Raw genomic sequence first — 17,066 nt, 5'->3', positions numbered from 1 at the left:
CGCGTCGACAACCGCATTTTCAGTTGGTTATACGAGTCGAAATTGCCTCGTTGTAAGTCTATGATGTCATTTTAGATAATACCGCAGAAACAATTCGAGTAAATTTATTTTCATCTTGTTATAAAGCAATCTGTCCGAATGCAAGATCAGGAAATCGATTGTGCTAATATATTACACTAAGAAAAAATATTTTAAATTTTAATAAACATTTATTTGAATTTTTTGTGCCAACTAAATCTTTTCTTCTACAGTAAATAAATATTTACTCAATAAAAGGAATGGTCAAATCAAATTAATAATTTCTCTATTAAATAAATATATTTTTACGTTCATTCATTTCAAATATTTAATTGCACTGTATACAAATTATTTATTAAAATTTAGTTTTTTTTTTCAGTGTAAAAAAACAATAGAGTATTACGTAGGAAAGTCGGAGTTGCAAAACTTGTGATGACGGTCCGCGTTTACTTTGTAAACAACTTTCGGGGAAAGATGACGATTCAAGTGATCGATGGAAATGATCCAGAGATTCTGTCAGATCGTAGAATCGAGGGATACAAATGTTAAATTCGCGCTAAGGAAAAATCCGCTTTAAATTCCACTCGGGAATAGGATCTTATAACTGATGCACAGCTTTTTGGCACGAGTTGCGAAAGCGAAGCTCCATACGCTTCTTGTTTCGCAAATGACTTCCACGTTCGGCTCCTTTCCCATCTCGGCTTTTCGGTCGTGCCTATCCCTTATTTACATACACCGAATTTACGTTCCTATTTTAACTCCTACCCGATGATATATCGAAATCGGGTATCTCACGTTCCACCCTAACTTCAGTTGATTTGGTTGGCAAGCACTGTATGTACAAGTCCTCGTCAAAACGAAACGGTGATCCTAGCCAAGTGGGATAGAGCGGTGTGCATCTCTGATGAATTGACTTCGCAAGTGATTTCCAAACTCCCAGAAATTCTCGTTTAGTTTCTATCAGCCAAGTTTCCCTTCGAACGTCTTCAGTACACCAAACAGAATATAGTGTAGAGTAAAACTTAAATTAAGCGAAGTAATATTTTTTTTTAAAGGACTCCACACTAATCTTATGGAAAATATCTTTCTGCGGATTTGGCTAATTTTTGGATATGTCGTAGTTCTCTTTATTCTGAACAAATGTCTCAATGGGCTCAACTTGATCTTATGAGTCGTTTCTGCGCTACAAGCCTTGAAAGGTCCAGATTTTACATGATTACAATGTACGCTTCTGGCGTTTATTTTGCCATTACACAGTCAGGACAAACGCTTTTGATATTTATTTTAATCAGTATCATTTGATTAGACGTCTCTGAGATTTATTCTACCAGTACCGGCGAAATAGACGCTTCTGGCATTTATGGCAAACTACTATTATACATATGCATATGATACCGCGAACCAGTACCGTCAAATAACTGCTTAATATAACTGATGATAACTGCTTAAACGATTAATGAAGTTCTTGGAATAACTAGCGTAGTGGTCAGCGAAAGAAAAAAGACAAATTGAAAATCTCGTCCCGTCCGATCTCGTGCTTAACATTTGATCGTTAATACGTGCGTGTGAAATTTATTCGGTTCTCGTGATCCACGTTATTCATAATTAAAGCATCAGGCTATGCTGAATATGCCGATACGACCAGTCCTAAAGAATGAAATAATCATCAGCATTCGGGGGACACCGACTCGCCATTGGCCAGGCGCAACGAATCGCTCCGATCGTAACTCGTCGGCCACGCGTGAACGCGTCGCTCCCCTGACGTCGCCGCATGCATATTGTTGCATTAAGGTAATCGCTTAATCGACGAAGCCCACGCACGTGTTTCGCGATCGCGCGCGAAATTCGGGAAACGCTTTCTCGATAATTACGATGCGCCTCCACCTCGTGATGCATTTTAAATGCACGTGATTAATTTCGCGTGACCAGTCCCAGTCGGGAGCAGATTCTCCCCAGCTCGATGTGCTTTGTTGCTCCGTTTTCAGCAGCGACTAAAATGTATGGCCGTACTTCGGCACCGGGCCGCACGAAATAAAAAGATGAGAGAAGATTATACACGGTGTATTAACGTTATTTAATAAATTTAAAGCGTATCATCGTGAATTATCCTTCATAAACTGCTTTCTTTTTGTTGGGATGTGCAATTTACTTGTAAATTATAATATAATTAAGTCGATCATTTCAGAAACCATATAAGTGTAACTTTTAGAGAATTGAAAAATGGTCTAGTTTAATAAAAGTTTAATAGAAGTTGGACTGTACTTCATTTTTCTAGAGATTTAAATTTGTCTATTAGAATCTACAATTAAAAAATCAATTGTGCCTTCCAAGTCCAACTAGTTGTTAATAGAGAGCTAGTAGAAAATTCTGCAAATGTAATTACTTCTAAAGATGTTATAAAACAAGTTATAACCCCAAAAAAGCTATAATATTTAATGTTATTATTGAAAAATATACATAATTTATAAAAAACAGTAAACTTATGACATCAAATTCCAATATGTTAAAATGATTCATTATTGAAAGTATTTTTACAAAATATAATGCCAGAAAAACATAAATCATGATATAAGTCACGGTTTCTCATGTAAATGATAGTTTTGTAAATCCGATATCTGCGAAAGAAATACTTGATTAATGTGATTTTTTAAATAAACTATATATTTACTTTCCCTAATATCTCCTCATTTTTGACAAAAATTAACTTAAGGTTTCTAAAATAACCGATTCAATTGTGAATTTCAATTGCATCCTATCTAGAAATAATTAAGTACAAGTAAAATTCATAGCCCGCAAATTTTTCATATTGTTACTTTGAAATTTTGATATTTGTAATTTCAATGAATTCAGATTTCTACAAGATATGTCTGACATAAGACGTATCTTTTGTATCTACAATATTGAAATTCAAATACATCGGGATTGTATAGATTTAAGAATCTGATATCAAAGACGGCACCGCGAGCATCTAAGAACTTAAAAGCCCAAACGTAGAATCCCCATGTTGTTGTACCTCCAAGCTCCTATGATAGACGCGTTATCGACGTGAATCGATAACGGTTTAATTTAACGACTGCTTGCAGTGCGGATCTGTGTACTATCTCGTGACGGAACTCGCGACCGGCGGCGACCTGTGCACACACATTAAGGAGCAGCCGGCCGGTAAACTGGACGAGAACACGGCGAGGCTCTATGCCAGACAGCTGGTCGCCGCTCTCAAGCACATGCACTCGAAAGGAGTCGTTCACCGGTGAGTCACTCGTACTTTAGTCGCGTTGCGCGCGAATTTTCAGGCGATCTTTCTCTGTGAATGGTCCATGCAAACCCGTGAATGGTCTATGCGAAGCTTTTTAAACTTCTCTACAGCAAATATATGTACATATAGAAACAATTAATGAAAAATTTACATTTTTGTTACAAAACGGAAATTTTATCTAAAATCATAAGGGAGAAGTTTTAATTCGAGAATTACAAGATATTTAACGTTGAATATTAGCAAAAGATGGGAGAAGATACGATCAAATTTATGCCAAGAAGAACCCCATGCTGATCTGATCAGAAAAATTAAATGAAAGGAAATGAAGATACTTTATAAAAGGACTTCAACTCGCATTTAACTTATGATGTTCGTCCACGGTCGTGTTTCTACGAACGGTATAAATTGCATTTGAGATGCAACAATCTTACGAGGATCTGCCGAGCGCGATCATTTACCCGCGTCCGTTTTCTTCTCCACGGTCTAATAATATTCAACCGCACGACGTGTCGTGCCTTTTTTTCCAGTTGGCCGCGGTGATGTACGGCGTTGGCCGGCCGTATCGTTTAAATAAAGAAATCGTCCGGCGTATTACACACGAGGGAACATTTGCGATCGCGACCCTGGAGAGCTCACTCTCTCGTCCGGCCCGTTTCGTGCGATCGCACCGTGTCGATAACGACGCGTGTTCCTGTTTATTACGAGCGGAATTACACTCGCGAGGATCCTTCCTCGCGCGCTTCCTCGACCGAGAATGCTCCCTCGTCGGCCTGGTTAACGATTAAAAGCAGCTTCCTGAATTAATTGACCGGCAACGGGCAGGTTCTCCGTGTTGCGCGTGCACTAATTTTGTTAGCGTTTAAATTTATAACCGAGCGAATGATACCTATTTATATCTAATATCCAAGGATTATCTTGAAGACATTTAGAAATATTATTTCGAAACTGCCAGCACTTCATATTAATATAAAAAATTAATGCTGTGAATGAAATTTGAAACACAAGATATAATTTATCGCTCCTATTTTTTACCGCTTATTATATTTTCATATTATAATCCCTATGTTAGCATGTTGAGCACATACAAGCGAGACTGCTAAATCGAAATTGCGATCATTTTTTACGACGAATTCCGTCGCCCTTCACATCAGCATATTGGGGTATCTCAATAAAAAATACGATATTTCTCTTTAATCATAATATTGAACATAAACTCAATAAAGATGGCTGTCACTTTAATCTTGCAATTAGTTATAGACCGGTATTTATATCGTCAATTTTTATATGTATTTAAGACCATCTGATAAGACCATCAGACTTAAGGATAGTCTATTTGTGTTTTGTGCATTTCTTTACTAATCCTGATGCTACAACATTTATATACAATTTTTTAATACAGAGAACTTTACAAATATTTTCTAAACATATTAAAATATATGTGAGACTCACTTAATAATTTTTGTATACTTGTAAAAGTAAAAAATTAATCCTAGAGGTAGAAATTTCATACATTTTTTTAGCAGTTACTGGTCAACATAACTCTATTTAATTATCTGAGAAGTATAATAAAATTTCTTAGGATCTCAATCGAGATATAACGCTTTGCCTGCAACTACTGCGCTCAAAAAATACACAAAATCTGGATCCATTTACTGAATAAAAATAGATACAGTATTTTAACTAATAATAATCTATCAGTACTAAAAAATAATTGAGCAGGTCTAAATAGGTTGCACATATTTTTATCAGAAAAACTGCTTCAGCTACTGAATAGAATTTTTATCAAATTTTTATAGAACCCAGTAATACTACAGATAGTAATTTAATGGATGTTTAAGAAAACTGCATTTTTATTAGAGAACAGCTAAGATATCAAGCCAATTACAGAGTTATATTAGCATTCCAACAAACAATCTGACGTTATTTATCGTTTTGATGTAAAAATGACATCTTTAATGTCAAAATGACGACTAATTAACTAACGTCAGCTTGTTTATTACGATGTTAAGATATTATTTAAGGTGATCTTGAAAAAACCGACTATGAATACCGATCTTGGAATAAATTCTAAGCCATATATTCGCAAAATCTGCGAATATCTGAAAAAAATATCCAGTGTATATTCCATATACCTTGTATATCGCGTGTATTAGCGTTCCTGGAGTAGAAAGATCACGTATCGCAATATTTCGGCGAGCATTGCGATGTCGTATGCATCTCCCGGGAAAGGGGAACCGATGACTTTCAACACGTTCGCGAGAAAGGCGTCGCGCCGTTTCCTTAGTGAAAGAGGAGGCGTAATGACGTACGCACGTGACGCGTTACGACGTGGAGCAGTATAGTTCGCTTTCGTTGCTCACGAAGGATCGGCGAATATAAAGCAGCCGGCAATATGGCGTACGACGCGGCAGTTTGTTTTCGTCGAAAGCGCAAAGTCTCAATCTCGGATGATGGTGATAGATCGTCGCTCTCACGGACTCGCACGTTGCGAGTAAGGGATGTAGAGAGGAGAGAACGGAAAGGGTGTTGGACTGCGAGGGATCTCGCAAGGAGGGTTAGGAAAATCGCTATAAGCGATCGCTTAACCCCTCGAGAGATTAGCCCGTTTCTCGTTCGCGGGGAAAGGAGAGAGGAAAGACTTCCTTCTAATGGAAATGGAGAAGATTTGGTGCTAAGGATAGTTAACGATCATCGCTCGCGGATTCGTTCTTTCTTGCCGCGCTATGTATTCTTAGATTAAGACAAACGAAGTCAGGTTGTTTCGACTTACTTTTGATAAAGAACGTTTTAGCTCTTCTTTTAGCGCGCCCTACATTATTTTTGTGATAGTTGTTTGCTTTTCTAAAATTATCCTTCTTGATAAGTTACGTGATACATTTGTGACTAATGATAGTCGATATTCTTGATTGAAGTTCTCTTCAATTGTTTAATCGAACTCTAAACAATTTATCACAGATCTGAATATATGTTGCACTAAGATTAAAGATGTTTACGTAGAAATACCTCCTATTTTCGCAACAAAAAAAATAACAAGAAAAAATTTGATGAATAATAACGAAGCACTACATAATGTAACCTCTAGACATTCAATACTATTGTACAATTATTTTGAATGATTTTAAAGAAACCTCTCTATTAAACAATTTAAAACAAACAGTCTGGAGACTCAACGTATCCTCCAGATGATAAATAATATTGTGCTACATCAAAAAAATATTGTGCAATAATATTGATCGTCTAAGGATCGCTTTAATCTTTAACTAAAGATTTAAATTGTTGGATCTCTATTTACTCTTCATCTGATATCGTCACATGTGTGTACAACTCTAAGAGATTCTCTGCGGATTTTCTCGGCAAGGGACAGTTGTAAAGAGTGAAGGGGAGAAAAGAAAGAGGAATTCTTTGTACAGCAGCCCTCTTCGCTCGGGACTATCGAACATCCACAGGCTCACGTTTTAATTCCGACGAACGCCTCCCGTTTGCTCTGCCATTATTCGCCGGACAAAGCCATGATCCTCGAACCGGGATGGCACGGACTTCTTGCGGAATCCTCACGAGCAGAATTACGATTCCCGTACTATATGCGCTATTCTACTGGAAAGAGGGAGAAAGAGAGACCATCCCCTGGTGTATCTAATGAAAGCCGCCTTACGTGTTTATCGATGCTTTTACTTACGCGGGAAACTAGCTCTGACAAGTAGTAAGAGTAAACGGTAAAGCTGTAAATCGAGTACCATCGTGTTGCATGCCGACAGTATCCAACGAAACCGGTAGCAATTATTCTACGAGTTTGTCTAAACACCTATCTCAATTAATTGTAAGTTATTATCCTCTACAGCCACGATTACTTTACTTCTTTTTATAGTAAGAAGAGATTACGGTTGTTATGAACTTTCCTAGCCGACTTGTTCTTAATCTTTAAGCGACATGTATTCAGATATGTGTGTGCGACCATTTATAAAAAGAGACTGCAACGAAATAAGTCGACCCAATAACATTTTCCAATATTTCCACAAAAGAGTAGGTATATCGCGAGAACGAAATTAAGAATGGATATTTGCCTGCTTATTTCTTCGAGTATGGATATGAAAAGATTCTAACGCAAACTTATTTATGAGAAGTTTATTCACCGTTCTTGAAACCGTTGTTGGAGAACGGAGCTTACAGTGCTACCGTACGGTGTCAGGTCGAAGTTCGCCGGTGCAAAAAAATCGGGCGTGTAGGCGGTGCATATTCAACAGAAGCGAATACCGTTACAAACTAGGATGAATTCGTAGCGAGCCTCTCTCTCTCTCTCTCTCTCTCCTTCCCTCTTTTTCTTTCTCTTTCTATCTATTTCTCCACTCGCCTCGCGCGCGGATCACGTGCAAGGCAAGCGGGAGAGGAAAAGGCGGAAAAGTATCTCGGAAAGTATCAGCGACCGGCAGTAGAGACGTTAATGGACACAAGCACTCGGTTATCCGCTTAAGTATAGTACTTACGGTGCCTGTATATCCTTCAGCCCGTTATACGCGTAGTTTTGCCAGTCCGGAGCTTCCGCCGGCTAGCTAATCGAGTCTATGGCTAGCTAATTGGCTCCGTTCGCTGCCGGTGACCTTGATCTCTCGCGGCTCTCGTTTTATTTTGCCATTTCTATTCCACCAACGTGCCATCTCGTCGCCCGGATGTCGCGTCAATTCTCGTCTCACCCGCACGAAGACCACAATTACCTCGCCCCGAGAAAGTTTTTCCGTAGGGATCACGATGGGCGAGAGATGGATAACGGATAATTACATCGCGTTCTCGTGCATGATAATTGAGATGGACAATCGTGCAATGTGGGAACGATATGACAGTGACACAGGAAACATATCTAATATTTATTACAGCTAGTATAATTAATCTAATCATTTTTTCGCTAGTATTTCGTTAACTATATGAAACTAGATTTTTTTATGAGGTTAATATTAATGTCATATATGAATATCATAAAAAAAAAGATATTTTTTTTATTTACAGAAATTCAACTCTTCTTTCTTATATCTATTTGAGTGATATATTTTTATGAATTTCATAAAAGAGAGAAAAGATGAATTTTATGGAAAGTCAATTCTTCTTTTCTTACATCTAATTACAAACGTACACTTCTCCATCCGTGGCGAACAGCGCAGATAGAAAGTCCTCGGTGCAACGCGACGCGACAAAAGTCGACGACACATGTAATAATGTCAGATCGATCACCGAGATCGATCTGCGTGACGAAACGGCCGATCGGTCGAGCAATCGATTGATCGGCCGATCGCAAAAGTGCAACGATGCCCGCAGGTCTCACGACACGGCCACGCGGTGGTGTGTTCCACGAACTTTAGCATTTGTGCTAACCGCGAACGGGGCTGCTCGATAATCCACATTAACATGGGAATAGGAGTACATTTCGAGGCCGAGCCTCAATAACGTATTGCCTATTACGTGGAAACGATACCACTCAATATCTCGCTCTTCGTACACACCTCGGACACGTCCGCTCGTTGCGACAGCTCTCCTCTAGTTCTTGTACCGAACAATTTCAACTTGAGGTCGCGGCAAAACTGAATCGACAGTTATGCCGGATTCACACGAACAGAACAGTTTTATCAAAACGGATTTATCGGTGAGTTCAACAGCAATAATTGAGTAGATCTATTTGTGAAATACAAAAATACAAAATCATAATACCTTTTAAACGTTTTAAAAGGAGTACAATCTACGAGTTTTTTAATTGTATTATAGTTAATTAATTGCATTATTCATTATCATACCAATCATTTATTTGATTTGTGTTAATTTTTTATTATTAAAATTTGGTAGCACATTTTTTACGTTATTTTTTTAAATTAAGAAAATTCTGAGTAAAAAGGATTTTGAAAATCACAGAATTACTATCTGTTAGAATTAAGGTCTAACAATCACTGATCTTAGCTTTCGTATAAATCGTATCGAATAGCTTTCGTAAAAAGGATTTATAAGTACATCAGTTTATGGTCCGTGTGAAATCAACTTTACTCTCGCGGTTATACTTAGATATAACTTACTAGCATACCCCTCTGAAATAATATTTATTATGCCTGCTGGAGCTGCACGAGGACGCTCGTTTCCATCGAAAGTACGAGTTCGATTATTCTCGCTGTGGAGAGAATTTAAAGTACGAGATTGCTTCCCGATTTACTACACCATCAGTAATGGACACGTTGCTTTCTAAGTTTTGTAATCGATACCGTGCCTCATCGCATAGAAGAACATGACAGTCGTCGTGAATAACGGAATACTCCAATTTTTTCATAATTTCCATTTGAATCTCGTTCAAGCGAAATGACGATTCTCAAATGTACATATATATGATACAGTATAAAAAAAGTAAACTAAAATAATAATTAATATTTATTAATTTTTATTTATAAATATTAATATTTATTGAGTTTGTAATATATTAATCCCTTGAGACTTGATCTTAATGAAAGTATATTTAAAAGCATTTTTTTCTTAATTCAATTCACGAGCACTTTATTACTTTGAAATAAATCAGCTAAAATTAAGATAAAAATTAATTGGAATTAGAGACAACAACCTTAAATAAATCCGATAGTACGTTTTAAATTATAATTTTTTTTTAATACCTTGCCGTTAACGACTATAACTTTATAACTTTAATTATTAATTTTAATTGCCAATTTTTTTTCTATCGCCAATTATACATGTTATAATTTGTTTGAAAGTACTTGTCAAAATAACAGCTTGAGATCTCTTCCATTTCTACTTCATTTCATATTCTCAGAGTCTTCTCCAGGCTTTCACACGGACGCATATTAAATTATTCGAGTAATCCGATCCCTAGTTATCGCCAGCGAAATCGCAACATCGGGATGCGCGGCAGGTGCGCCTCGTAACTCCGCGAGACATCGAACTTGATCAGCCCCCGGAGACGCAGGTGCCGCAGAAAAGTTTCTACGGGTATGAATCGGACCGCGAGGGCGATATTTCCTGGCTTCCCGCACCAGGCAGTTGACAGGAACGTGATATAGGGACGGAGGAACGGACTCGATTGTTTTTCCAGCGATAAGACGAAGGCAGCAACCGGGCCGCCTTCTAGAAGACCGAGGACCTCCTGCGGCTCCCATCGCGCGCGGCTCTCGCCATTACCGCACGGAAATTACCTCGAAATTAATTTAAACTTTCATAACAAGTAAACTGGTCGCCGGAGACGGAACGAGATAGCGCGGTCGCCGGATCATCCCGAAGCGAAGTAGCCGGATAGCCGGAATCGGGCCTACTTTAATAGCCATTTCTGAATCTCTTGTGAAGTATTAATTAACAGGAAACAGCGCTGGGGTTCAACGATTCGCGGATTAGTTGTCCATTTTTTTTCTTAAATTTCAATCTCCGTATTTACAATGTAAAATTTAGTATTTAATTATCATACAAACATAATTAACGCGGTATTTTCATGAGACATGAGACATTCTAAAAGATGATGTTACTTACACATAAACAGTTGAAAAATTTGTATTATAAATTTTAACATATATTTTACATATCCCAAACGGCCTACTTAAATTTTTGTATTAATCACAAGATAAATATGTTAGAAAGTAATACAAATAAAATGTAAAAAAAAATTATCACAAAAAATGTAACACTGACACAATTTATAAACAAATTGGAAAGCATATTTCTTTAGAAAAAATTAATATTTGTAATATGTTAAATTACACGGATTTTATTTATTTATCTCAGAACTTATATTTTAAAATATATCCTTTTTGTTATTTGTTTACTTTTTCATAAATTATGTGTTAACATTAAAACATGTTGAATATCAATTTAACACAACATATTCAAACAGTTTGTATAATCACATTATTAAAAATTTAGAATACCAATTTTAAAAAGATTTTAATAAAAATGTTTTCTACTTTGCAGAAATTTAATCTTCTGTTTAATAATAAGGTACATTTTCATCCAGGAAAGTAAAATTGGATTCGATCTAACGTGGTTTTGTTCATTTTTCATCTAATCAATGTACAAAATGTGGCCGGTGTGAAGTTGGCACCCCATTTTGGAAAAATCGATATTTTATACACAGTTCCGATTGCACCCACAATAGTTCTACAGTTCCTACTAAGTTTTAACAATAGTTCTACTGATTTAGTTAAAAAAAAAATTTTATAAATGGGGTGCCAACTTCGCGTGGCACCCCAAGTAACGCAAAAATTAATTTTTATCACGGAATTCTAAAGTTCTCGAAGAGTTCTATAGTTCCTAATAGGTTTCAGCGACAGTTCCGGCCTGTAAGTATTTTTTTTTCTCTATTAAACAACGTATGCGCGATGTAAAATAGATGAAGTCATGGGTCGCATCCAATCCTATAGCTTACTTACTATTAAAGGATCAACAAATAATTTAATATAATAAAACAGATTAATTCATTAATGATCCCAATAAAAAATGTTGAACCTGACTTCATGGTTAATAACAGATTTGAAATTATGGAGAACGCGCGTCTGTTCGTTTTATTCTGTGCGAATTCGCTATCTTGTTACAATCGTAACACGAGAAGGCCAACTTAATCAATGTGCAACTATAAAGAAAGATAAAAAGGGCGGCAGCTCTCTACTAATACTAATTTATTCTGTAAAACGCTTACACCGGGGTGCGATTTGTCTCTGGAAAAGAAAAACGGAAGCGGGAGCAAGAACAAATCGAACGCACGTACGGTTTGTCCGCTCGCCCGACACTCAGCCGAGTGATTTATTTCTTAAATCAATTAAGGAGATCTGTATGTCGAGTTTGTAGGGTGGTCTTAGAGACGGGGGTAGCAATTCCGAGCGAAGCCCGCGGTTCTTGCCGCGTTCGCAAAGAGGGTGAGAAGATCGGAAACACGAACGGGATTGGCGGGGCGTAAAGACTCGCGAGCGAGAAAGACGAGATCGATAGGTGCGAAGGAAAAAGTGTATAAAAAAAATGGAAGGGGCAGGAAGTTGGGGCGCAATCGTCCCGTTCGCTCACTGCGGTTTCTCCCCGTTGCGAGAAAGATCGAGACTCAGCGATTTCGAGATTGATTCCGCACGTCCACGCTCGAGAAAAGTCACTGATTAAAAAGCGGTCTTACCTCATTAAAAAGAATTGAAAATTAAAAAGATTTGTTCTAGAATCAAGAGAGCCAAAGATTACCAATCGTCGACTTGTGTGCCACGCGTACAAATATTTGCTAATTCCATTTTAATCTGAAGAAGAAGTACTGCTGCCCCAGCAGAATCAGCGCGGTTACTGCAGATTTTATGTGAAAGCTTAGCTACCCGGAATAAGAATCAATCTTCTAGGGAAATAAATTGTAGATTCAGCAGAATTACATTTCCAGCAAATAAAATTAGCATTTTTTAATCAATCTTCTTCCTGTCGATATAACAACTGGCGAAATTTGCCACGACAGCATAAAATATGCTGTGCAAGCAAATCTTTTTTTTTTTTCGCTCCGTACATAAACTGTCATGTACACAATTTCTGGGAAACGCAAAGGTACAGAAATAAATGATCGCCGTACTCGTTCGGACATTGATAACGATAAATTGCATAATGTGCCACAGTATTCTTGCAACACCAATAGTCAGTTTATCTTGACAGCCTTATGGTCGCTCAGAGACCAAGGACGAAGTTTATTGCCGCTTTTAACGCGATTCTCGAACGTGAACGGTGGCAGCTAATGGGTTAAACGTTTTCGCGTTTATCCTCTTCATGGAAATCGCTAAATCTCATACGCCATCGTATATTTGAATCGTCCCCCCCTCTCTCTCTCTCTCTCTCTCTCTCTCTCTCTCTCTCTCTCTCTCTCTCTCTCTCTTCGTTGGCAATCCGGATCCTTGAATTACCTCCGAGAGAAAATCCGGTCGCGGACCATTGCTTTCAGCGTAGGGGTGTATTGGACGCATCCGATCGAGCGGATCCTGTCGCAACATCCCCTCAGCAAGGAATTCCGGGATTGCGAGCGACGTCGCGCGCGTGCACGTACGTATGTGCACGCGCACGCGCACGTGTGTATACAAAAGGCTCCGATCCGAAAGCTTGAAGAGGAATGACTATAGTGGAAGGACCGAGGGACCGAACTAGGCGGGAAACGCAATTAGAGCTCAACTGGTCGGTGTTAGGAAGAGCTTTCGAACGAGAAGGTAGGAGAAGAGAAGGAGGATGGCGAACGAGCAGAATTTTCCTGGGGTTTCGGTGGGCGGAGACCGGGAGAGCTAAAGATCGTTCCTGGCCGACGGAGACGGAGGGTCCAGCTTCTAGAAATCAATGTGATATCTTCTGCGGTCGTCGAAAAAATTCAAGCAAGAGAGAACCAACAACCCGATCCTTTCCTTTTTATACTGCGACTTATTCGAGGACCAACAATCAATTCTTCCTAAAGTGACGTTGCTTTAATCGCAACCCGTTACTAAATATATGGGAATATACAGGGTGTTCCGTAAATAGCAGTAGTACAATTGAGATGATTCTGCATAAAAAAATAAATCGAAAATATAGAATAAAATTTTTTTATATAAAGTTTTCGGGCAACATTTTCAACAATTTATAAAATAATAAAATTTATCGTACGCAAATATCCTATTTTATTGTGTATTCTCCAATACAACACATGGGAGATAGTCTGTAATATTATAGAAAGGTGCGGTATAAGTCGAAACACATGTATATTCGATGAATGTTTAAAGTTGATTTTTCCGAAAACAAAGCCTCGTATAAAAAATTTTATTGTACATTTTTAACGTATTTTTTCATGTAAAATCACCTCTTTGCCGATTGTACTATCATGGAACATCCTGTATTTCGCGTAGCTTTCCGTTTTTGAACAATGAATATGATTTTATTTTAAAAATGTGTTATTTTTTAGTATGAATATTTTTCCATTAACAATAAGCACAGTGCATCTTTCATCAACAGGAAGAACAATTTTATAATTAATTTTCTCTTTCTCCCAAATAAAAATTCTATTGTTGAACGGATACAAAATAATAAATATATATTCTATACTTTCTCACAAAAGATACAAGACTACATATGTATATTCTATACATATCCACAAAGTATATGATATATTCACGTTTTAACAAGACTTCTCGAATATCCGATATTATGGCGTTTTCAAATAACTTTCTCGAGAGCGGAGCAAATCGTCCGTGACTGCAGTATTTTCTCCAGATCATCTGAACAGAATCGTCTCTGCATTTATTTGCGACTAACAAGTTTTATACATTCGATGGAGCGTAGCATATGAGTGTCTTAATAAGTTTAACTTTCAATGGCACACATCCAGAAAAACATACATATAACATCAATTGTCTCGAATTGTCGTTTTCGAAAAAGATATTATCTAGTAACATCTATTACTAAATATTGTAATAAAATCTAAGTATAGCTTTGTATATTTATAATATTGAAATTTAAACTTCATCCGCAGCAGTTTTAATCTTCAATTTTGATAGATATATGCTCCTCGTTCAATTCCTATACAGAATACGCTTTCAATTCGAATGGCTCACGTTTTATTCGCCAAAGAAAGATGTCGAGCGTCTCTATAGTATATATCGGATGAATTCAAATCGCGGGATTTTCTTCCGTCTCGCTACGAGTGGATCTGCAAGAAAACGTCTTGAAATACTTTCGATACCATTCAACGATTATTCGCTCGGTTTACAAAACAGAGAGAAAAGCGGCGGAAAGGCGAGTGGGAGAATTTTCAGAAATGAATGAAGATGGTTACGGAGACGGTTCTACCAAAATACGTGCATTTCCGCGTCTCGCCTTCTAGACGTCGCCAGGGCGACGCTATCACGTCGCCGGAAGTATACGCTTTGCCTTTCGCCCTGTATCTCGCGTCAATTCAATTTCCGTGGGAAAAATAAAACGGTCGGCGTTATATCTTTTTTCGTCACCGTCTCGTTGCATTTGCATTGGGAGATTCGCACGAGCGAGTGAGCGAGCCTTGGGGAATCTCGGATCGATCGCGCAAGGTCAACCGGCGTTGTTAATGCACGGCACGCGCTGATGCCATCCGGTTGCATTTGCATACAACAGAGGAAACAACGCTGTTGGCCACCGCTGGTTCACCGTTACGCACCGCTAGGGAGCTTTTCCCTGAACGTCGATGAAGGACGCCGCGACGGCAACAGGACTTTTCCATTGAAGAGATGAAGGCAGGGACAATCTTTACTCGAAAATCTTAAGGAAAAAGCTCTCTCTGTACAATTTACTTTAACCTTTAAAGAACGAGGGACCGTATATTTAAAATCTTACAGTTTTTCAGCGCCACCACGTGACTTCTGTAAAGCTTCGCTAGAATCTACAAGAATTTTTTTATTTAAAATCCAGTAAGATATAATGTGAAAAATAAAACTGCCCTTTGGATTGAAAATTATAAGAAGTTATACGAAAATTAAATTTAAAAAAAGTTATACTATATAGACTCTCTAAATTCGTTGGAGTAGAATCTTACTCTAAAGAGTAAAAATTGAGTCAGTTTTGAAAAAGTGACTCAATTTTTAATCTTTAAAGTGAGATTTCACTCTTCAGAGTGACAATTCACTTTAACCGTTTTAGAGAGAAGAGATAAGACATCGTAAAAAATCGAAGCATACAAATTGAATAGATTACAAGAACCATATAGGATATGACAAGCATAAAAGTCCTTTTGATGAAAAAGAATACAAAGAATAATACATATGAAAAAGCAAAGTGATCGAGCAACATGCCTCGTCATAATCCACCTACGAACCGTGTCTTTCAATGAACTCCCACATGTGTAAGTCTAGTGAACAGTGGGCTTGTACCTCGTTAATTTGCAAAACAAATACGTTTTGCAATCTAGGAGCGCTGTCCACGAGCGGATTATGTAATTTTTTCCTCTCCTTTTTGCCGACCGCTTTATATCGATAGTACAAGGCTGCTCACCGTTCCGAGAGCACCTTGACCATCGTTCTCTTAATCGCCTATCTTAAATCTTGCGCAACGACGTGTCGGTTCTGTCGTCCTTTCGATGAATTTTAATGACCGCCGCGACACTTAGAAGTCGCGGCGCGTAAAGCTAGACGTACGCACTCAGGTTCCGGTTTGCCTTGCACACGAAAGCGACAGTATTACTGGTCGTTTTTTTTCCTTTTCTTCTTTTTTTCATCCTCGTCAGCGCGGCATGCTAATTCGGTATTAATACGCATCTGCTTCATTAGCCAGCATATCATTTCATTAACACCCACTTCAATGCAAAAAAACCGCGAGGCCTTTCACCTCGCTCAACTACTAATTTTAAACGTGCGATGATTCAATCCATTCGTAGCGAAATTGTTTTGACTTTTAGGATCCTATTAAATCGAATTATTCAAATATCCTACAAACATATTCATACCTACAGTCACTCATAATCCTTTCACACAGATTCTTATTTTAAACTCCTGTTCACTCACCACTATAATTTCAGATTATGACGTCAGAAGCGAGAAAATACACAATAAAAATTCTTGTGAAATATATCAATATGGAAATATTAGATATGTTTTAATAAAACAACTTTCAATAAAACTTATACAATCGACAAGACTGACTGATAAAATATATCTACCAAAAATTTTCTTTTTATTTCGTTAATTAACAAATATATCTGGAAATGAATTATATTTCACAATTTATTTCTCTAATTTATAATAAAAAATGAGATAAGTTATATTCATAGTTATCACAAACTGTCAAATTAATAAGATATAAATAACATAGAAATGAGAGTATAATTTAA

The 17,066-nt window shown here is 37.6% G+C and overlaps 1 protein-coding gene across 1 annotated transcript in view; it reads left to right on the top strand.

The window, feature by feature from the left end:
* Positions 1–17,066, top strand: part of LOC108757576 (hormonally up-regulated neu tumor-associated kinase homolog B) — a 128,533-nt gene that overhangs the window by 86,634 nt on the left and 24,833 nt on the right. The window contains exon 3 of the mRNA XM_018502038.1: positions 3,102–3,268. Coding sequence (XP_018357540.1) covers positions 3,102–3,268 — 167 coding nt within the window. The remainder of the gene's footprint in view (positions 1–3,101; positions 3,269–17,066) is intronic.

Source organism: Trachymyrmex cornetzi, unplaced genomic scaffold (genome assembly GCF_001594075.2).
Source record: "Trachymyrmex cornetzi isolate Tcor2-1 unplaced genomic scaffold, Tcor1.1 scaffold147, whole genome shotgun sequence".
NCBI lineage: Eukaryota > Metazoa > Arthropoda > Insecta > Hymenoptera > Formicidae > Trachymyrmex > Trachymyrmex cornetzi.
This window is presented reverse-complemented; position numbering and strand designations above follow the sequence as displayed.